Genomic DNA, 26,627 nt, shown 5'->3' on the forward strand with positions numbered 1-26,627 from the left:
ACTATATAGACTGAAGTTTGTGAATACTATTCATAACTCAGCTTGAATACTATTATACATTTGATCTCTACATTTTATCTTTCTACTGTAAATACTTCTAGTAGTTAACAGTACATATTACGCCAAGCTGCAAACACCCGAATAATCGCCTGCGAGCACTTATTCTTACATATATACATTGATCACATTCAGTTGTGTGAATATAACAGCTCTTATAAGACAGTTAATTACATTCTTAATCAGAGACAGAGAGTAGCAGCTCTTTATTATCTTGAAGTTCAGATCACAGTAATCTACATATAATCTGAGATCTTCATTCTTCTTCTTTATAAATATTACAGAGACTTTCACAGAGATCTGTGAAGATTGAATAAAGTCATTCTTCAGATTCTTCTTTATATAGATCTGCAAGATCTCTGTCTTATAATGAGAGAACTTATAGATTGATTCTCAGAAGAGTTTCTACTCTTCTATTAAATCTATTATCAGATTCTTCTTACAGTGAGAAGAAAGCTCAGCTGTCTTTACTAAGCTAAATATCTCTGCAAGATCTCAGTATTTCTCTGATATCTGAAGCTCAGTTTTCATAATTACAAGATTCTCAGATACTTACAAAGTCATTATATAGATGAGCTTATCTTCTCTAATCAACTCTGCAGTATCAACTGATTCTATCTTTATAAGTAAGTCTATCAACACTGATCAGAAGTATAAACCTGACTTACAGACAGCTATATATGAATTATATCTTTGAAGTTATACAAGTCTTAAGTACATGTTATCTGTAATATCTGCAATAATCACAGTTTCTACAAATCTTCTTTAGATTTCAGAGAGATCTTATAATTCAAAGATAATTCTTATAAGTTTCTCAGCTCTCAGATCTGAGTTCTCATATTCTACTTATTATAAGAGTAGATTCTCAGTTTTCATCTTTCAGCTTATTTACTTCACAAGCTTTAGAGACACTACAGTGATCTGAGATTCTAAGTTTATTAATACTTTTCATACTTACAGAGCAGTAGTATCATAGTATAATCTCTTCTTATAAGTAAGCATTTTCATTAAGAGAGTAACAGATTCAGATGTCAGCTTCAAGATTCTTAAGAAGGCTGTTACTGACTCTGTTTATAACTTCTTAAATTTCTATTTTAATTTATTCAGACAGTTTACATGAAGATATTCTGATTTAGAACAGATAAAGCAGAGTCTCTTTTTCTTAATCTCTCTATTATATACTCTGTTTACAGAAGCTTATAAAGCTCTCTCTTTCTACTCAGCAGTCAGATATGAATCTCTCTGTATCTTATTATCTTTTTCTGATAAATCTGTTTTCTGTTATTCTAACTCTTACAGAGTCAGTCAGTGATCTGCTCTCTGTAGATTTATGACTCTCACAGTGATCTATAAGCAGTAAATGAGAGTTATCAGTTTCTTCAGAGTTAAGAGCTTAAAGTCTTGCTTAATAAGCTTATTCTGTATATCTTTATTCAGCTTTTTTATAAATATCATTATTTAGATCTTGTTTCAGAGCTCTGTTTTTACAGATCTCAATTCACATTATAATTTTATAAAGCACTGTAAGTAGTCTTTATTAGATTTCTTATCTCTTTTTCTAATATTAGTGATCACAGCTCAGGTGTTCTCTGTTCAGCTTGTAGAGTCTCTTAACTTATTCTCTAGATAGATCTTAAGAACAGATCAGTGAAATCTCTTATAATCATTCTTTAAATGATTCAGTCAGTTCTTGACTTCAGTGTAATAGAGATCTATTATCACATAGATGACAGCTTCTTCATCTTTTATATCACACAGCTGAACTTGTAAGTCAATTTCAAATATAAACTCATCAAAGCTTTTATAGATTGTGATTTGATAAATAATCTTAAGTAATTGTAACTTAAGAAAGTTTCTTTTCAGTTCATAGATATCTCTGAAGATCATGTCTAGAGACTCAGTTTAAGAGTGTTTACAGACAGTAAGCATTTCTTGTAGAAAAATAGCTTGATTCTGTGAGAGATGCTCAAGAATATTCTTCACTGAGATTGATTTATTCAGAGATTCAGAGAGTTTCTCTGTCACAGATATAGAGAATAATATTCTATAAGTAATTAATAAGTTCTCTGAGACTTGTTTCACAGAGATTATTCATAATTCAGATGACTGCTTCTGAGTGTCTGCAGTAGAGTTCACAGAAATTAAAGTATATAAGTTTCTAGTTCTTTCAGTTATAACAGATAATTGCTGACTGACTGAGCTTGAAATGTAAGAATAAGTGCTCACAGGCAATTATTCAGATGTTTACAGCTTAATATGATATATACTGTTAACTACTAGAAGTATTCACAGTAGAAAGATAAAATGTAGAGATTAAATGTATAATAGCATTCAAGCTGAGTTATAAATAGTATTCACAAACTCCAGTCTATATAGTTATGTGTAGTCAAGAGCCGCTAGCTCTATTAGTTATATAAGAGATAGAAATAGAGATAAAGAATCTGTGAGAAGCAGGATTTCTTACAATATTATTCTAAGTGATCTGAACTGTATAAAAAATAACACTGTTCAGAGCTCTGTAAATGAAAAATAAGAGAATAGTAAAAAATAATGTAAATTGAAATTCTTAATCTTCAAGCTTTGTAAATGAGAGCAGATTAACTGTAATATTAGAAATATAGTAAATATTCTATAAGTTAATATTATCACTCTTAATCTTTAAGATAATAGTTTTAATCTTCTTGATAAATTCAGTTTCTTCAGTGACAGAATTAACAGAGATATTATTATTAAAAGATTTAATATTTGAAAAAGAATAAAGCTTATCTATTATATTCAGACTTATATATATATTCAAATACTAAGATCTAGAGAATGATTTTTCAGTGACTGTGAAAAAGAAATAGAACTCAATCTTTATAATTACTGTATTTACTACTGATTAAGAACTTATTAAGTTATTCTTCTTCTCTTTCTTCTTATCATTCTTCTTTTTCTTTTTATCAGAGTGTAAGATAAAATATCTGTTAATAGTATATTTATATCTTCTACAGTGAGTGCACTTTTATACAGATATATTTTTATTCTTATCTTTATTTTTATCTTTATTCTTGTTCTTTTTTACAGTTATAGAATCAGTCTGAGACTACTTTTTTCACTTAATAATAATCTTCTTGAATGTATGATTGATCAGTTGCTTTATTAAATTATTAATATTAATATTAACAATCAGTCTCTGATCAGTGAAGAAAAACTTATTTAAATATATTTTAATAAACAGTTTTTGATAATCTTGTAGATTATTAAGAAAAAGATTATAGTATATATTCTCAGTACTCTGACAGAGCTTCTTATAATAAATAATAAGATAATGAAAATATCTCTGAAAAGTAAGATAATTATTTTTAACTTATAATTTTATTAATTTTTTAAAGATATTAACTTGTTCTTCAGTCAGTGATATTATATATTCAATATTAATCTTATTTCACAGAGTTACAGTATTATCAGCTTTTAAGATTTTAATAGTAATTTAAATATTTTTAATAAGATTTAATAGTATATATCTATATAGAGACTTGAAATAAATTCTTCACTTCTCAGAGTTAATATAATATATAAAAGAGAATTCTTGTTAAGTTCTTAATAAAATATCAGTTTTATTAATAACTTTTATATCAGTTAATATATTAATATATCAGACTTTATAATTAGAGTTATTAAATATAATTACTAATTTTATATCTAGTATATATTTGACTTTCTTCTAATATTCTTACAACTCATCTCTCATAGTATCTCTTTATATAGAGATAGATATAGTGAGATATTAAGTAATTTCAGTTACAGTTATTTAATTCTATAGTATTATCTATATAAGATTCATAAGATTATCTACAGTGTAATAGATAGATTAATTCAGATTATTATTAAAAGTTAACATTCTAAGAATAAGAAATAATAAAGAATTTAATAAGTTAAAATAAATAAATTCTGTAGATAAATATTAACTCTACTTTTCTTTATTCTGAAATTTCTCTATTATCTTATTATCAAATTTCATACTCTGATGAAAACTGATTTCAATCTTATCTTATAAATCAGAAGTCTTCTTATAATAAGTAATTATTCTATTAATAAGTTATCTAGTGAAGTATGTGATTCTGAGTCTTAAGCTGAACTCTGAAGTACAGATATATCACTTATATTAAGATAACTCTGCTTCTTTTAGATATAAAAAAGAAGTGATATTCTTCACAATGAAGAATGTACTTTCTTAAAAATATAAAGTATATAAATCTACTGATCAGCAGATTCAGAGAAAATAAAATATCTCTAATTAAGAGTGAAAGTCTTTTTAAAAAAGATAAACTATCTGTGTCAAAAATATTAATGTAATATTCTAAAAAGAAAAATATGCTATTCAGGCTATAATCTGTAGAATAGTTGAATGTTGTATTGATAGATCTATCTACAAGAACATAATATAGTGTTGGGTCACGTGATCTAGTGGGATCGCTAACCGCAACGGCCGTAACGGCCAACAAAAACTTATGAGCGGCGACGTTGTAGGCAACATCGTACGTAATCAAAGAGGTTGAGCGAAAGGGAACAATGGAGAGCTGAAGGTAAAGCACCAATTATTGACTGGATACTGGATATCAGGATTCGCTGGACAGTGAACATTGGTATCAGGCATGTTTTTTGAGAAATGAATCTGATTCCACAGTCGTTCTTGGTAGCGTTCGGTTTCCCCAGATACCCCAAAGATTGTTAACGTACTCTGTTCTCTCCGAATATTGAGAGAAAGGAGGCTCATCTCGTAGTCCTGGTGGAGATGAGGTGCAGAAAGGCTTTGGAGAGAAACCAGCGAGGCGAAAAGGCATCGCGCTTATTACGACAACCAAGGGTGGTCATTGTGATATCTATGCTTCTCAATTTTGTAGGTACAATGTAGAGACAGAGGCATTCTCCGTGCCTTGGGACACTGTTCCGCTATGGGTCACAATAATACTATTTTCGGACAGAGCCAAAATCTCCTCCCAAGGTTATTGAATACACAGAGGCAGGGACTTTACCTTCGATCAAACATCATCTAAAAGTCCTATTATTGGATCATGACTACTACTATCTCTATGATCACTCAGTATTGCTACGATCATATCCTTTATACTAGGGGCAACTGCGAGTTTCTTATTTTGAGATTATACGCAGTACTACGGAGTATTATTTTTTTTTTATTTTCACTTGATGGTGAGTAGCTCCTCGGAGCGGATCTACTTTTATACGTTCGGGCAATGGGCAGGGGAAAAATCGCCTTCGGGACTGGTTTCTAAGCAAGGTCAAAGCCGAACCCCACTATTTCCAAGGTTGCGTGTCTCGTCCTGTCATGGAGTCCGGCAGTATGGAGATCAAGAGCAGCTTCTCAGAATTTTGCCTTTATGTGTTTTATCTCACCCTGGAGTCAACAGCGGCAGAACTACTATCTATTGAGAGGACATCGATTTCGCGATCGATTGACGCCAAGCCTACATATGTGCAGCAGCCATAATGCAAGTGTTTAAGGTACTATGAGCTTTCTTTGGCTTGTCAAAATTGGGTATAATACTAATTGGAAAAGGATAGACCACATTTTCGGTGCCTCTAACTTGCGATGCCTGTATCGAGGAGGTATCCAAGCCCATCTACGCTCTTGACGGTAGGTGGGATATACAGTCAATGCTTTATCCTCCTAGTACCGCAATCAAAACATGTGACTCACGGCGAGAAATATCTAGGGGTCAAGAACGTGCAAGGTAGTTTGAAGGACCAGATCCTCCTCATTGAAGGAACGGTAGCGCCTTCTGCCATAGTTGCTGCAATCCAGAGTACTGGTAGAGATGCTATCCTTAGAGGGAGCGGATCCTCAAACAGTTAGTCTCACCTCCCGGGCACACCCCCGGCCCCTTGTATTTTTATTCTATACTATACGCGAAAGGACCCCCGCTTACTGTTTTGTTAAATATTCTTTTTGCGAAAAAAGATGCGTCAGTATGTATCCTAGAGACACACTCCAGTACCGTACAGAATTCAATCCGTGGACTTGTGCGCATGGTCCAGGTTTCCCCGAAGTTGACACTTGTTGATCTTACGATAAACGGCCTCCCGCCTGGGAAATATTGGGCTACGGTACGTGATACGGGAGATATCTCCCAAGGACCGGCATCGACTGGCGGCATATGGGAGGCTCTGAAACAGAAGGTCCAAGGATCGGCCCTCCCGCGAGGAGTATTTGGCGAGGTAGAAGTGGGCAGCGATGGAAAGGGGAACGTCTTCCTTGACCGTCCAGTTGCCGTATGGGAGTTGATTGGGAGAAGTATGGTTGTGTCAAAATCCAAGGAGGGGCCGTTCCAGAAGGAAGATCCAAACACGCTGGTTGGGGTTATTGCTCGCAGCGCTGGCGTATGGGATAACGATAAGATGGTATGTTCTTGTTCCGGTCAGAACGTATGGGAAGAACGAGTAGAGCAGGTTTCGAAGGGAATGTTGTGAAGAATCGCTGTGGATATTCCCGTGTTTAAGTTGACTGAAGGTCATTTTGATGGCTGTCTGTCTTCTTGGCCCCTTGGAGGGTATTCCCAGACGATGCAGTCGTTTGAGCCCTGGGGTTGAGGGGCCATACTAATGGCGAGGGAAGGTTAAGAACAGGCTAAACTTGCGATTTCAAGTTGGCTGAAAATGCTTTTTTTTAAGATGTGATACCAGATTTAAATAGCAAACAATTATAAGGAGAAAATGATATGATACTTGCGAAAATAGTGGCTGGCAAGGTATTCCAGGACTGGGCTTCATGAGTCTACGTCTGGTAGAGGCCGAACCCCTGACACTCACATCAAACCCAGACTTGCCGGAAACTCAGCCATGGACATGTGTTTATATGCGACAAAAGCTGCAAATCAAATCAGATTGAGCAATACAGAAACATGTTAACTATTCTCACATCAGATCATGGTATCGATCAGAGTAGAACAATAATAATCAACACATACCGACTTTTCGTCTGATAGTCAAAAGACCTCCATCCGTCCATTTCGCGTTGGCCTGTAGAGATCGGCGGTTAAGCGCCCCTAAATGTTCCTAGTCCCCGCCAACCCCGTCGCAGGCTGCGCGCCACACGCGAACAACCAACCACCGGCAGCAGATGCTATGCCATGCCATGTTTCCTCGCTCTTTGGCGAGCGTCCAAGAGCCAGGGGCTGTTGTTGACCTTGCTGCATTCTGGACCAGCCAAATGACAGCCGCAACGGGTTTATTATCTGCCTTCAGCTGGATCATCGGCTTCGAGCCGAGGCCGGCCTTCAATGCAAGGAGGAGGGCCAGACGTGATCTCCACCCAGTTCCTTGCTTCAACAAGTCACATCTCACAAACCGTGTTTCGGGTCCATGGCGGATCCTGGCTTTGGTGCAGCATCTTGGCCTTTTGTGACACATTACCCCTCTGGCTTCCTGCGACAATGAGCATGTTTAGGCGGCTTGCCCCGCCGCCCCTTGCTCAGGTCAAGGGGACAGCCCCGTCGCCTGCAAAGAGGTCGCTGTCATTCTAGCCGATGTCTGGCCTTTTTCTACTCTCTCGACCTGACGGGCGGCAATTTGACTCCTCCCATTTGACTAATTGTTGTATGTTTTTTCTGTTTATTTTTATCGAGCAAGAAAACCCAGAACGGAAAGGGAATATCGACTACAGGCTGGCCCTCCTACGGATACAACTCACACGGCTTACCGTTTATTGAATCGTTACTCCTATTTTCTGCATTCGAGGCTCTCGCCTACCGGTGGATTCGGTTGTCTAGGGTTATGCTACGGCGCAGATATCCAGATATCCTTCAAGAAATCCTTTAAATTGCCGACTTCTCATTATTGATTTGCAACCAGACATATCTAGCTAACGTGCAGGAGAAATAATGGCTGTCTACGCTGCGTAAGTCTGCAAGCTTGCATCTTGGCCAGCCGTCCGGAATAGGATATTTAGCAAAGCCAACTCGAGGGCCCTGTCATACCTTACCCGAATACTCCCCAAGGGAATTGCTCGGCGGCTACGTGGTTAATTTGGCAGGCTGGGACCCCAAAAAGAGAGGATCAACTGCAAGCCATTCCGCTAATCACAGCCATCACGCGCCCAGAGCACTTCCCTTAGGCGAATTGGCGAGGAGAGTGTGGCCGGTTTAGCCACCTCGAGATAGATAATACGTCTGTCTCTCTCCATCTTTCGTTTCTCCCTCTAAAACAAATCTTAAGCACAAACTCGACATACATCTAGCATCGAGAAAAACCCGCCTTTTACGAGTTGTATATTATTCTATCAAACTGAAGAACTCTCGCTAGCGTTTAACTCAAAACCATCTGATAATCAGCGCTTGGGACTGAACAACCGGCCTTGCGTCTGTGTTGCGGGGAACGCCGCAAGTTGCGCAATGTCTTTAAAACAGGTACGGAAACCGCAAGGAAGACACATTTTAGAGTATTTGGTTTTGATATCCTTCAGATGACTGACTTTACTCTTTTTTATATAGGAGATCGAAACCTGGGTTCAAGCTCTTGCGAACTACGATAATAATGAGTTCGAAGAAGCGCTAAAAGTCTTTAATAATATCGCCGATACATCGAAAATCCTCTTCAACTGTGGTGTCATCTATGCAACTCTGGGAGAGCATTTTAGAGCGGTATGTTAAAAACGAAAAAAAAAAAAAAAAAAAAAAAAAAAAAAAAAAAAAAAAAATTCGGATGAAGGTATTAATTCTTTGTTTGCTTCTAGGTGGAATGCTATCAACGGGCCGTTGCACTTGATCAGTATTTTGCTGTTGCATATTTCCAACAAGGCGTCTCCAACTTCCTCGTGGGCGATTTTGAAGAAGCTCTCGCAAATTTCAACGATACACTACTCTACCTGAGAGGAAATACGTCGATTGACTATGAGCAGCTGGGGTTGAAATTTCAATTGTACTCGTGTGAAGTTCTATTTAATCGCGGCCTATGTTACATATATCTCCAGCAAACAGAGCCTGGCATGCAGGACCTTCAATATGCTTCAAAAGAAAAGGTTAAGCCGGATCACGAAGTCATCGATGAAGCTATCAAGGAAAACGCAGATGTAGGTCACTCAAGCTCACGAACTTTGTGCGTTCCCTTGGATGCTTTTGACTAACATGACCTACCCAGGGTTATACTGTATTCTCTATTCCCGTTGGGATTGTATACCGACCAAGTGAAGCGAAAGTTAAGAATCTAAAAACCAAGGAATATCTCGGGAAAGCCAGACTAGTTGCTGCTTCTGACCGTGCAAATGCCTTCACTGGCTTCCAAGGGTCCGAAATCAAAAGAAATGCGGTCGACACAGCAAAAGACGACCGGCCGCCGGAATCAATCTCATTTGCAGCTTCAAATCTAGTTCAGAAGGGCTTGACCAGTCGTGGAGGCAGACAGCAATCAGAACCACCTATCAGCCGAAATTTGTTCCCACCGACCCCGCCGCCCGAATCAGAGAAACCACCCTCTGTTGCAGGCAGTGGCTCTCCTAGCAATTCATCTGGTTTATCAGGACGCGGCCCTCGGCCACCGATGCTGGATTTGGGTCGATCAGCCATACCCACGAACGACTCCGGGGCAATGGGAACACAGAAACCGATGGAGAGGCCGCGGATAGGAACCGTCCGAACAGCATCAGAACCTCGCGGCCCGCCCTCCAGACAGCATTCTAACGCGCGGAGTCGTGACCAAAACGGTCGACCTCTGTACCGAGAAACCACCAGACGAATGCAACGGGACTCTAATTTTTCACCTGTCGATGAAGACGTGTACGCCGATGAGGTCTACGACATGTACGCTCAACCTCACAATGGCCGATTGGGTGGAAACACCAGGGGGGCAAGTGTCAGGCGGCAACGACAACCAGCACAGCATCAACCCCGTTACCTAGAAGATGGCGATTACGTTAGCGACACATACGAAGATGATTCAGCGGATGACGGCGAGTTTGAGATGATGGGCGCTCCTCCTCCACGTACACACCGGCGGCAACCCTCACGGCGGACAGATGTGCGCAAAATCCGAGCCAAGGTGCATGCCAGTAGCGACGTGCGATTTATCATGATTGGGTCGTCGGTTGGCTATAATGAATTCGAAGCTAAAATTCGGGATAAATTTGGGTTTAAGAAGCGGGTGCGGTTGCAGATGCAGGATGATGGAGATATGGTTACGATGGGTGACCAGGATGATCTTGATATGCTGCTTTCGACGTCCAGGCAGGAGGCGAGGAGGGAGGGGCTTGATATGGGGAAGATTGAGGTATGTTCCTTGCTTTCTTTCTTTCTTTTTTCTTTTATCCCCGAACTTTAGACGAGCTTCTTTCTTCTCGTGACTTATTTATCCCCGTGTCTGAGACTGACTTTATTTTTCTACTGCAGATTTGGGCGCAAGAAGTATGAAAAATGCTTTATGTATAGATATATCTGCTCTGTCCTTCTGTCTCCATCTTCCCCTACAATTCAACACATTTTACGAGACGATGACTTTCATATTCCGTGCTTATAATCTACACATGAGTCTACGAGCTCCGTACTGCATATTATTTGTCCATCTCACCTTTCCATAATATACCACCGTTTGTCTATTGATATCTAGCCCGTTCTATGTTTCTCCCCCGTCTCCCCTCCCGTAAATTTTTGGTACTGTATTGATATCCTGGTTACTTTCGCGTTTTCGTTTTTGTTTAGGTTCCTTGTCTGTATTCTAGCATGCAGGCAGTACTTCATGAGAGGAAAAAGAGTGAATCTCACTAAGTTAGCTATGCAGCTATGTGACAATGCAGAATTAATTCGTTCTTTTTCTCTTCTTCCTCCATTTAGGATCTTGTTTATTTTTCCTTGCGAACTCATCCTACCTAGACTTTTTTGGATATACATATAATTGAATAATTTCCGACATTTTATTTTCTTCTCCCAGTTTTCTATTTCCTTCTCCCAGTTTTCTATTTCCTTCTATTTTTTTCTTTTTCCTTCTTTTTCTTCTTGTTTTTCCCTATCTTTCTATACTCTTTTACCCTCGTTCCCCTGTTAACTCTTCTTGGCAATTCTGCACAGCTTGAGGCAAGTAGTGCCTGATTAATGACAGCCTCGGGTGGGCAGCTTTCATGTAGGCAGGTTGTCAGAGGTATTTCCTGGGATATTTCCGGGGATATTTCCGTGGTAATATGGGCACTAGCTCAGCTCATTAATCTATCTTTATTATACGATATAAATACATACCCCTTCATATTTACAAAATTCTTCGGTGTTCTTTTTTTGGATATAACAATGGTATCTATCCCCATTTCAACAGAAAACCCGAACTGTGGCTGCCGGCATGACTAAGCATCGTCTCCGCAAGGCCACAGTAGCCACAAACGCAGCAAACACACTCAGAGCTTCATTTCAACATCCGCCAGCACAGCAACACAGCATCAATTGGGCATCCATTATAGGCATCTTTTGTGAAATACACATACACATACACGCATATATCCCCTCCTTCTCAGATATCTCAATACCGGGCATAACCAATGCAACGGTAACGACCGTAATGACGGACATCACCCCTCTCGTCCGCGAGCTCCTCAAGGCCCATGGCACCAGGGTGACTCAACCCAGATCCAAATCCGGGGAAGAGCAGCGGCCGTCAACAGAGACTGTAGATGAGTTTTTGAAGGAGGCGTATAGAATAGTATGTAAAACGAAGTTCAACGACGTTGGAATGAGAGGGAGAAATGCTCTATATTTTTCTATACTTAGGACTTATCCAAAATAAAACATGCCCCAATTTTGAGCTGTCTGGAACTAACACACCGAACAACACATTGACAGAACGCCCATATAACCTCCCTCCTCACCTACTTAAAGTCCATCCGGCAATCATATCTTTCCACCTCCCCGCGGTCGCATTTCTCCCAAAATACCCACCCCCATCGCCGCCATTCAACCACCACCTCCCTCCAACAACCACCAGACCAGAAACAGCAAACCCTAACCGACACGGACCGCGACACAATCGACTCGTCCACCGCCCTCGTCCTCCGCGACCTCTCCAGCTCAATCAGCAACCTCGCCTCCGCCGAAACCCTCCGCCAAGAAACGCAATCGACTCTCCTGCGCAAGAAATTCGGGCTCGATTATAAGAACAGCGCGCTGTGGAAATGGGCTGCCGGGGGAAGTCAGGTGGAGAAGAGTGCGGGGACGGGTTCGGCAGAGCAGGCACGGCTAGAGGAGACGGAGCGGACGCTGAAGACGGTTCGGGAGAATGTGTTGTGGTGGTTGCGGAGGCGGTTGGAGGGGGTTGCAGAGGTGCAGAGGGGGATGGTGGAGAAGCGGATTGAGCGGGTTCGGGAGAAGGAGAAGAGTATTTTGTATAAGATGAGTGGTGTTGCTGGGATTGGGGCTGGTGTAGGTGGAGTAGGTGCAGGGAGTGAGGGAGGGTCGTTCCCGATGAGGGACCGCGTTGCCGGTGCAGCTGATGTCCCGCCAGATATGATTGATGAGAAAGAGAAGGCTGAGATTGAATCGAAGCTGTCGCCGGAGCAGCTGCAGTTATTTGCGCAGGAGAATGAGGGACTGTTGAAGCATTATGAGGATACGTTGGGCAAAGTGAAGTATGCGACTCTGCACTTTTCCCCCGGTTTTTTTATTTACTCTTTATTGTCCCCTATCCCCAGTCCTTCAACAAAGAAAAACGAAAAACGAAACATCAGGAAACCTATGTAGAGAGACCACGCACGCGCTAATCAATTTTTATTTTTTTTTACAAAAAAATAGGAACGCCGAGAAATCGCTCCTAGAGATATCCTCCCTGCAGCAGACGCTGGTCATGCATCTATCCACGCAGGAAGATTTCATCAACCAGCTTGTCTCGGACGCCGCCAGCACAGAGGCCAATGTAGGGCAAGCCAATAAGGATCTCAAGCGGGCCACTGAGCGGCGGAGCACGGCGCAGGCAGTCTTTTGGGGGACTGTTGGGCTGTGTACGTGGTTGATTATTTGGGATGCTATATTTTGATTCGGATATATATATATATAGCCGTGGATGTGATTTATTCTGGCGGGATTCTTTGTGGACAGGTGGTACATGTAGGAGGAGGTTAGTGGTAATTGATAAAGGCAGACTGTACTATTTTTTGCAGGTATTTCATGCTTGTTAAGATCTCACTGAACATGGCGGTGTACGAATGTACAGAGTACATGTACCTTGTACGTACATTTACCTACTTTATCCATAACATACATTTCGCTATCACAGACAGCTCCTAGGCGTTTGTATCGATGGCAATAAACGTCAAAAACTAATCGTAAATAATCGACATCCATCCTTGCTGGGCTTGACTATTATAAGTTATCTCCCACTCACCCCACGAGTCAATGAGACGACATACATACATGTCTGTCTAAACTCCTAAAGAAATACAACATGGAGATTATAGTTATGGCATGATGGCCCATCCCCGCCAAGCCATCCTCATATCAGTCTTTTGCCCCCGTCCTACCAGTTAAACTAGTTAAACCCGTTAGTTAAACCGGGGGACCTTTTTGGTGCCTGGTGGACTTGGCAATCACAAACGGGTCGGGCCTAGCCTAATTTTTGACTCTTGTCTCTCTCTCCTTTACTTTCTCTCCACAGTTCGCCCTTTTTCTTGTTTTCCTGAAACGGTTCTTTGGCGGTTTCGGGTTTCCGATTTCTGTTCCTCTCCTCCCTAACCCCTAACCGCCGTACATCGGCGCAAGATGGAGGTGCTTTGAACTCTCCCCCCCTCAACGACGCCTCCCTTCGTTTCTTTTTATATATATATATATATAAAGTAATTTATATGTATATAATCTTTTCCTACGGATATACCATTCGTTACATCTAGACCCAGGTTGTCTTGGTGTTCTGCTGCCCAAGAAGCCCTAGCCCTATTATATTCGTATTCCTCATATTCGTATTACGTCTATGGGCTCTTTTTCACGCCCGCAAATCCCCACTTCTTATATTTATATTTATATTTATATTTATTTTGAATCTACTCCTCTGAATATACGAGAAAGGGCAGCTAGGTAACCCCTGGTCACCCGTTTCCCCCCTGCTGCGCGGTAGCCATGGCTCCTCCCCCGAAAAAACGCGATGATAACTGGATTGATGTACGTCGTTGCACGGGCGCTTTTTCGTTACAATATATATTTATATATATTATTCCCCCATATATAAACCCTCCCACCCCCTTGCTATGAAACTAACACAACCCCCGGCAGGGCCTACGCGGAATCGCCTCCTTTATCGTCGTAACCGGCCACCTCCTCACCGCATTCGCACCAATCCTGCACTCCCCCTCCTCCTCGAAGGAAGGCTGGCCTTTACTCTTCCAGCTCCCCATCCTCCGCCTCTGCGTCGGCGGCCGCGCCGCAGTCTGCATCTTCTTCATCGTCACCGGTTTTGTCAACTCACTCAACCCGGTCAAGAATGTGCAGGCCGGCAACACCGAGCTGGCCCTCACGAACCTGGCCAAGGCCACCTTCACCCGCTCTGGCAGGCTGTTTTTCCCGACCAATATCGGGGCGACGGTGGCGTGGGCCGTGTGTCAGCTGGGCGGGTTTAATATTGCGCGCAGGGCTGATGCGGGCTGGGTGCGTATGGTGAGCAAGGTGCCTGGGCCGACGTTTTGGGCGGCGGTTAAGGCCCTGTTGAGGAATTGGACATTATTTTGGAACGATGGCTCCGGCACGTATGACCCGGTGCATTGGACGATTGTTTTCTTCCTGAGTGGGTCGATGCGGATTTATTTGACGCTGCTGGCAACGTCGTCTGTTAGTTCGCGGTGGAGAGTTGCTATTGTTGTTGGGTTGTATATCTTCTCATGGTGCACGAGTGACTGTAAGTTCCCATACCTAGGTATCTATATATATATATATATATATATATACATGCATGTGACATATATAAAGCTAACACCCCCAGACATCGTCGGCATAAACATAAACTCCGGCCTCCTCCTCGCCCACCTGCAAGTCACCTACGGCTCCCGCGCAACATCCACCCTCCCAAAAGCCCTCCCAGCCCTCCTCATCCTCACCGGCCTCCTCATTACCTCCTTCCCCCAGGACAACCACGAGTGGACCAGCTGGTCCCTCGCCATGCGCCGCATCATGCTCAGCATCACCCCAGCCTCCGCCGACCGCTTCATCGGCCGCTACTGGGTCAACCTCGGCTGCACGGTGCTGATGACGGGCGTCTTCTTCTCGCGCAACGCGCGCCGCATCCTGACGCTTCCGCTGTTCAATTTCCTGGGCCGCTGTTCGTTCCCCGTCTACCTGCTGCACAACACGCTGCTGCGATCGCTGCTGGTGTGGATGGTGTACGGGGCGGAGGCGTGGGATAAGGAGGCGTGGGGCCGGGTGAAGGAGGATGGGACGCCGGCGGAGTTGCGGCGGGGCGGGTGGGGCACGTTCGCGGTGGCGGTGCCGGTTTTTTATGTGGTGTTGTATGCTACGGCGTATTTTTGGATGGAGAGGGTTGATCCGCTGTGTGCGCGGGTTGTGTTTTGGATGCGGGAGAGGATGTTTGCGGGGGAGGTGGAGTTGGGGAGGGCGGGTGGTGGTCTTCCTAATGGTAATGGTATTGGTAACGGCGGTGCGAATGGTGTTCTGAATAGCAGTGCCAAGGGGACCTTGACGAGGGAGAGGGAGAAGGAGAAAGAGCAGGAGCTGTTGGCGGGGGGGTTGGTTTCTAATGCTGGTGCGAGCGGGAGCGGCTCTTCATGAGGGAGTGTTTTAAGGGGTAAGGGGGGGAAGGGGGGGGTCCATTTATCTATTTATCAGATCGATCCGTGCCATACGAACATATATCTATATATATATATATACCTGCGACGGCACATACCCGGCGTTATGTTGCATTTTTATTATTATTTTTTTTTTGTCCGGGTTTAACTAATAATGTGCTTCCCTCCTTTTTGTTTACTATTTAATTGTGACCTTTTTTCCTTTTTGGATACTAACTCTCGTGGGCTTGGGGATTCTGCATATATTTTTTTCGTTTTCGGTTTTCGCTATATATACCACCAAGCATACTTACTACTCTACTACTCCTACTCCCACTATACTACAACTACGAAACAATAGCATAGACAGACATATTATCCCATCTATTCCACTACCGTCTCCCCGCCCCTCTTTTTTTTTTTTTTTTTTTTCTTCTTATTGTCTAGTTATCCCTTCCCTATTATCCCTTTCCGATATAATCGTCTTTGCCACAGCGATAGCCCCCATATACCACTCCGCATTTACTTCATACCCGTGGGCTGGACCCACCCACCCCCCCACCGATGAGTTGAGTACGGAGTAGTTCGTACTGAAAGAAGAAGCACAAGAAAATAAAAATAAAAAAACAAAGAAAATAAATTCAAGAACAATGTTTCTTTCCAATTGGTTTTCACCTCCACCTACTTCCGCTTAACTATGATAAGTAGACCAGAGGAGAGAAGAGAGGAGAAGAGAGCAACTAGTTATATAAAACAAACAATAAAAATAAAAAATAAAATAAAAAAATAGATAAATAGATAAATAAAAAAAAAAAAAAAGCATGGTGTCAAATCTGTCTGTCTTTTTTAACCAAACCAACTCAAACTGAGAGAACCCATCCATCCCTCATATATTTTACCTTCCCACCTTTTTTTTTTCTTCCCCTTTCTCCCTTTTCTCAACGAACCCCTACCTACCTCCTATTTTCTGTCTTCTCCAACCTACGAGGTCTCCCGCACGACACTGTCGACAGCCTCCGCGAAGTAATCGATATTATTGCCGTTCAGACCCGCCATGGAGATACGGCCGTTCTTAGTCTGCACGTCGGATATCAAGGTAAGCAAGGGGCCGTCCCATATATATCAAAACATAAAGGGGGGAAACGGATAACCCACCATATAAATATGCCACTTCTCCCTCAACTGCGCAACCTGCGCTTCACTCAACCCCGTAAAACTAAACATGCCAATCTGGCTGGTAACATGATCCCAGCTCCCCGGCGTCCCCTTCTTCTCCAACCTCTCCCTCAACCCGCGTCTCATCTCTATAATCCGCCCGCTCATCGTCTTCAGGTCGCTCTCCCACTCCGCAAACAGCTGCGGGTCGTTTAGCACCAGCGACGCAATCCGCGCCCCGTACGCTGGCGGGTTCGAGATCTCCGAGCGCTGCAGGATAGCCAGCTGCGAGGCGATGTGCGCGCTGCTCTCGACAGCCTGTGGGCCGGGGCCGGCGATGAAGTGGAAGGCGCCCGCCCGCTCGCCGTAGAGGCCAAAGTTCTTCGCGAAGGATTGCGCGATGCATAGCTCGAAGCCCTGCGCGACGAAGTAGCGGATCGCCCAGGCGTCGCGGTGCAGGTCACCCGATGCGAAGCCCTGGTAGGCGCAGTCGAAGAAGGGGAAGTGGTTCGCTTCGCGGATGACAGCTGCGATCTGTTTCCATTGGTCCTGTGTTGGGTCGACGCCGGTGGGGTTGTGGGCGCAGGCGTGCAGGACGATGATGGAGCCGCGCGGGGCGGAGCGGAGGGCGTCGAGCATGCCGGTGATGTCGAGGCCCATTGTTGTGGGGGAGAAGTAGGGGTATTTTGCTGTGCGGAGGTGGACGTTTGAGAAGATCTGTTGGTGGTTGGCCCAGGTTGGGGTGGAGAAGTAGATTGTTGGCGGGGGTTTGGAGGGGTGGAATTTGGAGAGGAAGAGGCCGCCGAGATGGACGGCGCCGGTGCCGGAGATTGTTTGGAGGGTTATGGCCTGTGGATGGGTTTGGATTATTATCGGGTGGATTTAAGGGGTATGGAGAGAGGTGTATGTGGATGGATTGACAGTGCTTACCCGCTTCTCCTTGATGGCGGGTGAATCTGCGCCGAGTATGAGTTTCTGGGCAGCGCTGGTGAACTCTGGCAGACCAGCGATGGGGAGGTATTCATGGTTTAGATTTGGATCGTTGCGCAGGATCTCATCGGCCTGTTTGATATTTATTTTTAATACATCTGAAATTCATTTACGTAGTTTGATAGCACGCTTAGCGATACACACACCACCCCACCCCCCCCCCCCCCAACATAAAAGAAGCCACTACTAACTAACCTTTTTCACAACAGGCAAGATCCAGGGCTTCGCATTGTCATCTCTGTAGGCACCAATGCCCAGGTCGACCTTTTTATCGGAGGGGTCCTGTTTGTAGGCGCGCATCAGGCCGAAGAGGGGGTCTTCGGGGGCCTGAGGCACGGACGTAGCCGTGAAGATGGAGGGGGAGGGCGACGCCATGGCGATGTGGCGGGAGATGCTGGCGAGACGAGAATGGGCTGTGAAATTTGGGGTTAAGGAGGAAGATGACGATGACCTGGCTGGAGCGGCAGAGTAGGAGGGAGAATTGGAAGAGGAGTTGGAAGAGAAATGAAGTTGAAAATGAAGTTGATGTTGATGTTGATGTTTATACGAGGAGGAGGAGGAGGAGGATAGCGGCGGAAAGGAGAGCTGCTGCGGGGAGTCACGCGGGGCAGACATGGCGGGCGGTGGCTGTGGCCAATCAGCGTTCGCGCTGCTGGCTCCGGGGCACACACACAGAGGGCGAGGGAGAGAGAGAGAGAGAGAGATTGTGTGTGTGTGTGTGTGTGTGTGTATACAGGGGCGAGCGACGTAGGTGAAGACGTAGGTGAAGTAGGCGGGTCAACGGGTAGAGTAGTGAGTTGGTTATATCACAAGGCGGCGGTTGAAAGAAAATATCAGAGACAGAGATGAATCAATGATGATGCTTTCCCCGGATTTAAGTTTGTTTACCAAGGAAAAATAGAAAAAGAAAAGGCCGATGAAGCCCCGTTCTTACGCAGTAGATACCCAAGCAGGACAAGGACGAACTGGTTATTTATATTATTTAATATTATATATTATTGTATCCCCGTACCAACAAGCCGAGGCAGTGGATGGGCGGCGTCACAAGAATTGAATAGCAATATATCCATCCGTAGCTAGTCTTTGTACGGAGTATTGAGATATATATATATATATACATATCAGATGATTTTGAGACTCTTCGGAGGACTCTGTAGACCATTTTCATGTGCCTGATTTATTTTATATTTTATATATTTTATATATTATTTTATTATTATAACTTATTAATTACAATATGTTCTGCCATCAGCCATCAGAGCGCTCGGCTAGCCCTACTTCCAAGCAGTGATTGAGTTCGAAATGCCCGCCCGATGCCGTCATTGGCACGTAATCCGCGGGCCATTTCTCTGTTCTCGATGTTTTACTATTTTATTCAACCAGAATATTATCAATATATTTCTTTATAATATTCTCATCTATTGTAGAGGCAAAAATGGGCAAAACATACCCAGCCAACAAAAAGAAATCCTGGGATGAACCACCCGTTCTCCTTGCCCTGAGATCCAGCGCGGACTTTTTCAAGTTCATGAATTACTAAAATTTATTTTTTTTCTATTTTTTTTTCTTCTTCTTTTTAGAATCTCAATCATGGAAGAGCACCAATCAACAATAGGGGAAGTGAAGAATTTGTAAAGATGTAATCCCCCGGAAAAGAAGGGAGCTTGGCCGAAAGTCGTTTTTCCTTTTTTCTTACCCAGGAGGATAGTGTTGGGAGATATATACAGTGAACAATGTAGATCAGCATATCAATAACTGAAGAAAGAATTAAATAAAGAAACAGATATTCAAATTGCTTTCAATTGTAAGATAAGCCTCTTGACAAATACTCAAGTTATATATATATATATATAAGAATAGAAATATATATAATCTCATAAATATACACTTACTAATTGTGATAATAGCAGAATCTCTAGTAGTCAACATTAAAAGATAAAAAAAAATAGGCTGAAAAGAACAAATAAGAAAAAAAACCAAAAAAAAACAAATTGAGAAAAGAAAAAAAAGAAAAAAAAAAGAAAAAAAAGAAAGAGAAAAGAAAGAGAAAAGAAAAAAAGTGGGGCAGGGAAAGAAAAGGGAGAATAAAAGAAAAGAAAAACCCCATGGAATGTAGGTAAATATGATAGTACTAATAATAATTAATCATATAAAAAGTAAATGAATAAATAAATTCCCACGCTGGCTTCAAGAATGTTAGTTACGCTAATGTATTCAATATTCAATCCAAATAAGCAACTTAACCCCCCGGCCCCCCATCCATCCATTCTCATCACAATTCGTCCATTCGTGCATTCGTGACATATCCTCTCGGCGGATTATAACAGATATAAAGGCAATAACAACTGACATTTGGTCAAAAAGGGGGGGAAGGCAGGAGATAGGGAAGAAGGGGTTCCGCGTGACGATCGTTCATAAAAATGGTGGCTGGGGGGTTGGGGGGGGAGAGTTGGAGGTGCAGTCAAGGTAAGAGGTGGGATATTCTTGTTGGTTGGCGGTTTGTTCGTTGGTGATGCTTTTGTGTGTGGATGTGTGGGCGTATGTACATGGACTGCTTTTCTTATGTATAATACCATATCATCAGATATATCCGAGGGAAAAAAGGCAACTGTGGTAGAGGAAGGCATTAGGGAGCTGAAGATGAAGGACGAGGATGTTATGATTCACAGACACGATATAATATATCGATCATCCACTGAGCTAGGTAGGTGCTGCACTCGTCGTTGGTTGTTGGATAGGCGTAGTGGGTGTGGAAGTAGTAGGGATGGAAATATCTGCAGCCGTGTCTGTATCACCGCTTGGATTGGCAGCGGGGCTCCGACTGGCACTGGCGCTGGCACTGGCGCTGGCGCTGGCAGTGGCAGTGGCGTCGGTATCAGTTTGCGTACTAGTACCGGGTTTAGCAATACCACCAGCACCAGCACCAGCACCAGCACCAGCACCACCAGCACCACCACCGCCATCATCGTCACCATCACTCTCCCCATGCCTCCTCGTCCGCACCCGGAACCGCTCCCTCAGCCACGTCGATAACCGATTCCGCCTCGACGCCTCATCCATCTGCCCCTGGCCACTTCCTTCGGCTACTGCTGGTGACGACGACGCCTCGGTAATAGCCCCCGTCGCCGTCACGTTGTTGTTACCGTCGTTCGTGCGGTGTTGTTCACTACTGCCGCGCATGTGCCGGAGCGTATAGAGGCGGCGTTGGCGTTGGTGTTCCTGTTCCGCACTATCGTTTTCGGTACCTGTGTCTAATATCATGCCGCGAGTAGAGGCGGGGACGAAGTAAGTTGATACCCTGCGGTAGCGGCGGGCGTAGGGGGTGCGGGAGTGGTGGTGGGAATGGCCGGAGTGCCGGGCTAGCGTTGATGGGGGTGTCGGCGTAGTCGCTCGGGATGGTGTGGAGGTTGGAGTTGCGGCGACATCGGGTTCGGGTTCGGCTTCTTCAGGGTTGAGGTTTATGCGGCTGTCGTTGGTTGGGGGGTTAGCACAGGGGTATAATTCGATCTACATTATATTCTATGTTCGGAGAAGGATTTTGAGGGAGAGGAGAGAAGGCGGGGGAAGGGGGGATTTTGGGGGCTCACCAGAGAGGACAGGTCCCGGATACATTTATTAACCAAGGGTCAACGCATTCCGGGTGGAATTTGTGCTGGCACGGCAGAAGCCTCACGTCTTGACCCTTCACAAAGTCATCTGTGCAGATGGGGCAACCTAGCGTACCAGAATCTGCCAACTGATCCTGATTGACAGGATTCAGCTCTGGTGAAGCAGGGCCAATGACTCCCTCATCTTGCTCTTTTACTGTATTTGCAACCACATGGGATGTTGACGCCACCGTGGCCGATGTCGCTGTTCGTTCTTGTTGTGGTGCCACTGGTTGCAGTTGTTGCTGGTGTTGGTCTACTTGCCGAGTTTTAGGGGTTGTGACGCCGTCGGTGCGTGCGTCACTTCTCCGGTGATCATGTTCACCATCTGGATAGTTGGACGCTAGCTCAAGGTCCTGCTTCGCGGTCGGAGCTCTTTCGTCCTCGGGGTCGCCAAACTTGACAATGGGTAGTGTCTCAAGCATGGCTCGTGCAATTCCCTTGGCACGGCTCTGGCGAGGTCTACCAGCGGTGTTGCGCGGACCATATCGATCGGGGTTAAGATGGGCTCGAACAGCTCCGGTGATGATGACGGTAAGGAACAACGCGGTTATGATCCCCGTAATGCTATACAGGATTATCATGGCTACTGATAGATCTACTTAGATTCAGAAACGACACGATGTTTTCTTTTTGTGAATGATACTTACCGTTGTTTCGCTGACCTCCACTTCCAGGCCTCGATGAACCCATATCCATACTTGGAATTATAATTGATTCCCCGAAGGCCCTCCCCCCGGAGAGCAAGGCCGTTGTTAACTCACTTGCAGCTAGGGAACTGGTGATGGTGAAAATATTCATGAATGGGGGCCAGTTAAGGGCCCCAGGGGAGTAGCTGCAATGTGAAGACTCGGTGCTGTAGAGGATGATCGCGTTGGGAGTGAAGGCCCCAGTGATGGCTAACCGTAGGGCGTCATCGACGTCGGATTCTCCAGAAGAGACGGACGCATCGCAGCTGACTAGAGCGATATCACTCCCATTAAGCCTGGTGGCGTTATTGGCATCTATGATCACTAATGTTCCAGTGATGTTGAAACGCTACATCACAGGGAAGAACAGGAAAATAACAGTTAGCCAGTGTAAAAAAATAAATAATAAAAAAAGTCCTATGCTGATAGATGGATGGATGTATGGACGGGTGGGTTACTGGGGAGGTGGGGGTGGGTGGCGGAGGAGAAACAGCCCCATAACTCTAATTCCCGCCCGCCGAACAGAGTTAGAACACAGAGCGATATCATAGTGAAAGTATTCCTACCGATTCAATGAGACTCCGGAACAACCTCCTTAGGGCGGTGCTAAGTGGCAACAGCCCAATCGGGCCCAGCGTCAACTGCATGGTAAGTAGTTCATATTTGGTGATAGGGAGGAACGTGTCTACCGAGTCGTTGGTAGGGCGGGATACCTGCGCCTGCGCAGGCATGGAGAGGAGAGTGAATGCGCATATCCACAGCAGCGGCATCACCACCTCCGCGAGGGAGGACGGGAGTATATGCATAGTAGTGGAGTTTCCTTCTTTCCCTTCTTTTCTTTCTTTTCTTCTGTTTCTTCTCTTTCCTCTTATTAAGCACTGATTACCCGATGTGGAAAGTTGACACGGTAGATTATCTCTAGAGTCAGATACATCGTAATGATTAGCTGGATAGACAAGAGGAGAGAGAATGTTTATATATACTCCGTAGATACAGAGGTCGTCCCGGCTCATTTGTTTAGGAGTTGACAAGGATAGACTAACGTATTTGCTGTACATGGGATCACCCTAAAATGCGCTCAAGAAACCACCAAGTCCAGACTCACAGTTGTCGATCGACTACGGGATGGGATAAAAAGCAGTTGACTATCGTAGTTAATTTATACCACGGAGAATTGTTCCAAATGTTTTGGACAAAGCACCGGATATCGAGATCGAGATCGAGGACGGAGGGTCTTAACGTCACTCAGCCCAATCAGTCACCTCCCCAGAGCGGCATGGCGAACGAGAGAGACAACCTGCGGAGGGCTTTGTGGAAGGAGAGAGGAGAGAGGAGAGTGGAGAGTGGAGAGGAAGAGGATGAGGGCGGCGGAGGAGGAGGAGGAGGAGGAGGAGGAGGAGAAATAGCAAAGAAGAAGAAGAATGGTCTCGGAGATGTGACGGGGGAGAAAAAGAAAGTTGTTGACACACGCTCTGACCGCGGACCCGTGGATGCTGGTGGGCGTGGGGTTGCGGCGGGTGGATCGGTCGGCGCAAGAACAACGGTAATGATCATAAATAAACAACTCAGCCCCTAGCAGCCCTATCCAGGGAATTGGAAATTGGATGGATGTAATAATAATATAATATGTGCTCACCCAGAACTAGTTAGTTATTTCTTGAGTTTGAGAATCTATTATTCCATTTCATAATTGTTAACTCCGTTATATTTTGTTCTGCTTGACCATTGGCGGTAAGGTAACTACAGCTTCAGAATGTATCCATCTATCTATCTAGCTGGCTATCGAATCTGCATGAAATTGTGAGATGTGAAGCTTCTTCAGCTTACTCCCTCCTCCTCCACACCCGGAAGGGGAGAAAGTCCTGCCTTTTCGATGTGGAATCTTTGAAGTTAAAAGATTCCACACCAGCCTAACACTCCAAATCAAGAAGAAAGAGACAAAAAATAATAAAATAAATAAAATAAAAAAAACTACAAAAAAAAAAAAAAAAAAAAAAAAACCCCTTTGCTTCTATGCATCTTGACTACGCCCCCCCCCCCCCCCCCCCCCCAAGTCAAGGCCCTTTTTTGTAACAAGTCCGTTCGATCCCATCTGGCCGTGTTAGGGCTGAGGGCTCAGCCACAGGGCGAAATCCGGGCTGGCGTCGTTCCAATTTAATAATAGTAAGGTTAAAATATTTTGATGCGGTGGCGACCGATGACGTGACGGTTAAATCGCCTCCTTTAAAACCTTGAGGAAAACGGTTTCTCAAACTCTGTTTCTCCTGACGTTAAAAATGAACGGTTGAATTGGCATTTGTAAGCTAGAGTTAAAAGTAACTACGCAGTAATAACTGATTATTATTGCCAAAAAAGGAAAGTTTCTCCATCTTTCTACATGTAATGGTACCTGTACATGTACAATGTTACATGTACTCCGTACATACATAATAAATAGGTCCGAGACTACAACAACCGTCCATACATACGGACCGTACTCAATATATTATTAATTTTAACTAACGTTTATTTCAAGAGCGATCTTTGTCTTTGAATAAAACGAAGCTTTCAAGCATTAACATCATACATGTTTCCATTCTAACCACCGGGTTATAACTGCCACCTCAATAATATAACCCCAGACTTTCTGCTCTTTATTTTTCCCATTGAATAAACATCTCCTCATTATTGGAAATGTTTTAAACTCATGACGGTGATCAACTATCAGCTGTTGTTGCCTCCCCCCTTCCTTTTCTTCCGGGGATTTTTCCTATCTGGTAATATCCGATTGTTCATGCTACTGCAAAACAAGGCAGCAAGCAGCGGGGTTCCCTCCGGCCCCTCTGGAGCATCATCAACGGAGGTAACTGTTCCCCTCCGAGCCGTGGCCGGATGATCGGCTACTACCGTGATGAGGTGCGGCCATTATGAATTTTTCTTTTTTTTTTTCTTTTTGGCTTCTCTATTACTGTGTGGTATTGAATATACATACTGTAAGAGGCATTGTCTATTTTACATCAATGTCGATTTCGCAGTCTTGTTTTGGTCAGTGCCATGCAACATCATCCCATCATCCATTCATGATGGTGGCTGAGGGAGTTGAGTGACCCAATACCCAACGGGGAAGATGAGTCGTACGGTAGTTACAGTACAGTAAACTCCCCAGCAGGTTTGTCTATGACAGCAAGCAGCCCATGGTCTTGTCTGCCTGTGAGTTGTGGCATGCAGTTGACTTTTTTATCACGCCATCAGCGCCTCTTCAACTGGATCAAAGATTAAGATTTGTACGTACATGTACATGTATGTACATGTATGTACATGTATGTACATCCCGAACACCTCTGACTTGCTGTTCCTTGTGCTCTGTTGTCTTCTTTTTAACATAGCTTGCCTGATGGAGTTGAGTTATGTTGAGGTTGGACATGCATCCAGAATCTAGACATAGACAGACTGTCTCTACCTTTGACTCACAAAGATGCGAATGTTCGGCCGTGTCTTGCACCGGCGGCACCAGCCATCCCACCCTAGGGCTATTATTTACTTGCGTGCATAAATAGGGTAAAGATGAATATGGCCTTTTGCCGGGTGTATACAGAAAACTTGACCTCGCTAAGTGCGCCACTTGACCTTGTTACATAATCATGACCCCGACCTTGCACAATACAGTAATAATCAGTTGATAATTGACTTTCAACCTTTCAATTCACTCAATCTTTCAATTCACTCAATCAATCAAAGCATTAGCTGATTCATAATCAATTAAATGAACAGACAAATTCATATAGAATATAAAGAGATATTTTACAGAATTTTAAAATATATTAAGATAAAAATATTTAATAATTAATTTTAAATTAATTTTAAATTGATTCTGAATTGATTGTTAATTAATTATAATAATAAAAATAAATTCAATCTATATATTTAAGTAATTAACAATTGATTGAAAATCAATTGATAATCAATTCAGTGTAAATTATATAAATACTTACTTTATTATTAAATTCAAGAATAATTTCAGTATTAAATTGATTTTAAATTGATTTTGAATTGATTGTAGAATTGATGATAAATAATTGAGTAGTTTCAAATTACAAGAAAAGATGTATTAAGCGAGGTCAGGTAGTGGCACGGGCCACATTTGCGAGGTCAGCTTACATAACGAGGTCAAGTTATTATTATTATTATTATTCTTTCATTATACTCATATGCAAGCGGAGCTTATGATGAGTCCTTGCGTGATGTTAAATACAGGCCAAGTGTTAGTTATACAGGAGGAAATACAGGTGTTGAGACCACGCCAAGATAACAAGAACATAGGAAATACAAAGGAGTGACAATTAAATACATGCGATAATAACTTCCCAGCCCAGGAAC

The 26,627-nt window shown here is 43.5% G+C and overlaps 7 protein-coding genes across 9 annotated transcripts; 5 read left to right on the top strand and 2 right to left on the bottom strand.

Moving 5' to 3' along the window:
• Nucleotides 1-5,547: 5,547 nt before the first annotated feature.
• BDCG_07144 (homocitrate dehydratase) lies at nucleotides 5,548-6,528 on the top strand (the record flags this gene model as incomplete). The annotated part of the gene is made up of 4 exons (XM_045422914.1): nucleotides 5,548-5,562; nucleotides 5,623-5,695; nucleotides 5,775-5,909; nucleotides 6,020-6,528. 4 exons carry the CDS (start codon nucleotides 5,548-5,550, stop codon nucleotides 6,526-6,528), a joined length of 732 nt encoding a protein of 243 aa, XP_045278441.1.
• A 1,919-nt stretch (nucleotides 6,529-8,447) lies between these two features.
• Nucleotides 8,448-10,457, top strand: BDCG_07145 (NADPH oxidase regulator NoxR; the record flags this gene model as incomplete). The annotated part of the gene is made up of 5 exons (XM_045422915.1): nucleotides 8,448-8,462; nucleotides 8,547-8,696; nucleotides 8,789-9,124; nucleotides 9,193-10,317; nucleotides 10,437-10,457. The coding sequence occupies 5 exons, from the start codon at nucleotides 8,448-8,450 to the stop codon at nucleotides 10,455-10,457; spliced, it is 1,647 nt and encodes a 548-aa protein (XP_045278442.1).
• Nucleotides 10,458-11,289: 832 nt separating this feature from the next.
• BDCG_07146 (SNARE protein) lies at nucleotides 11,290-13,397 on the top strand. The gene is made up of 3 exons (XM_045422916.1): nucleotides 11,290-11,730; nucleotides 11,871-12,652; nucleotides 12,816-13,397. Exons 1-3 carry the CDS (start codon nucleotides 11,374-11,376, stop codon nucleotides 13,054-13,056), a joined length of 1,380 nt encoding a protein of 459 aa, XP_045278443.1. The 5' UTR covers nucleotides 11,290-11,373; the 3' UTR covers nucleotides 13,057-13,397.
• A 174-nt stretch (nucleotides 13,398-13,571) lies between these two features.
• On the top strand, nucleotides 13,572-16,224 carry BDCG_07147 (uncharacterized protein). Its single transcript, XM_045422917.1, has 3 exons — nucleotides 13,572-14,174; nucleotides 14,286-14,904; nucleotides 14,989-16,224. Exons 1-3 carry the CDS (start codon nucleotides 14,133-14,135, stop codon nucleotides 15,789-15,791), a joined length of 1,464 nt encoding a protein of 487 aa, XP_045278444.1. The 5' UTR covers nucleotides 13,572-14,132; the 3' UTR covers nucleotides 15,792-16,224.
• A 547-nt stretch (nucleotides 16,225-16,771) lies between these two features.
• Nucleotides 16,772-18,550, bottom strand: BDCG_07148 (aspartate aminotransferase; the record flags this gene model as incomplete). The annotated part of the gene is made up of 4 exons (XM_045422918.1): nucleotides 16,772-16,867; nucleotides 16,946-17,794; nucleotides 17,876-18,007; nucleotides 18,131-18,550. The coding sequence occupies 4 exons, from the start codon at nucleotides 18,548-18,550 to the stop codon at nucleotides 16,772-16,774; spliced, it is 1,497 nt and encodes a 498-aa protein (XP_045278445.1).
• An 808-nt stretch (nucleotides 18,551-19,358) lies between these two features.
• Nucleotides 19,359-24,241, bottom strand: BDCG_07149 (RING finger domain-containing protein). 3 transcript variants are annotated; one of them, XM_045422920.1, is made up of 5 exons: nucleotides 23,315-24,241; nucleotides 22,838-23,189; nucleotides 22,233-22,620; nucleotides 21,523-22,171; nucleotides 19,359-21,401 (listed from the first exon to the last, which is right to left on the bottom strand). In XM_045422920.1, the coding sequence occupies exons 2-5, from the start codon at nucleotides 23,075-23,077 to the stop codon at nucleotides 20,636-20,638; spliced, it is 2,043 nt and encodes a 680-aa protein (XP_045282008.1). In that variant the 5' UTR covers nucleotides 23,078-23,189; nucleotides 23,315-24,241; the 3' UTR covers nucleotides 19,359-20,635. The 3 variants fall into 3 exon arrangements, with proteins under 3 accessions (XP_045282008.1, XP_045282007.1, XP_045282009.1); XM_045422921.1 differs by having other exon boundaries at nucleotides 19,703-21,401; nucleotides 21,523-22,168; nucleotides 23,315-24,224; XM_045422919.1 differs by having other exon boundaries at nucleotides 19,703-21,401; nucleotides 21,523-22,180; nucleotides 23,315-24,224.
• Nucleotides 22,872-23,847, top strand: BDCG_07150 (uncharacterized protein; the record flags this gene model as incomplete). The annotated part of the gene is made up of 1 exon (XM_045422922.1): nucleotides 22,872-23,847. The coding sequence occupies exon 1, from the start codon at nucleotides 23,344-23,346 to the stop codon at nucleotides 23,845-23,847; it is 504 nt and encodes a 167-aa protein (XP_045278446.1). The 5' UTR covers nucleotides 22,872-23,343.
• Nucleotides 24,242-26,627: the final 2,386 nt, after the last annotated feature.

The sequence above is a fragment of the Blastomyces dermatitidis genome (assembly GCF_000003525.1).
Source record: "Blastomyces dermatitidis ER-3 genomic scaffold supercont1.8, whole genome shotgun sequence".
Lineage (NCBI taxonomy): Eukaryota > Fungi > Ascomycota > Eurotiomycetes > Onygenales > Ajellomycetaceae > Blastomyces > Blastomyces dermatitidis.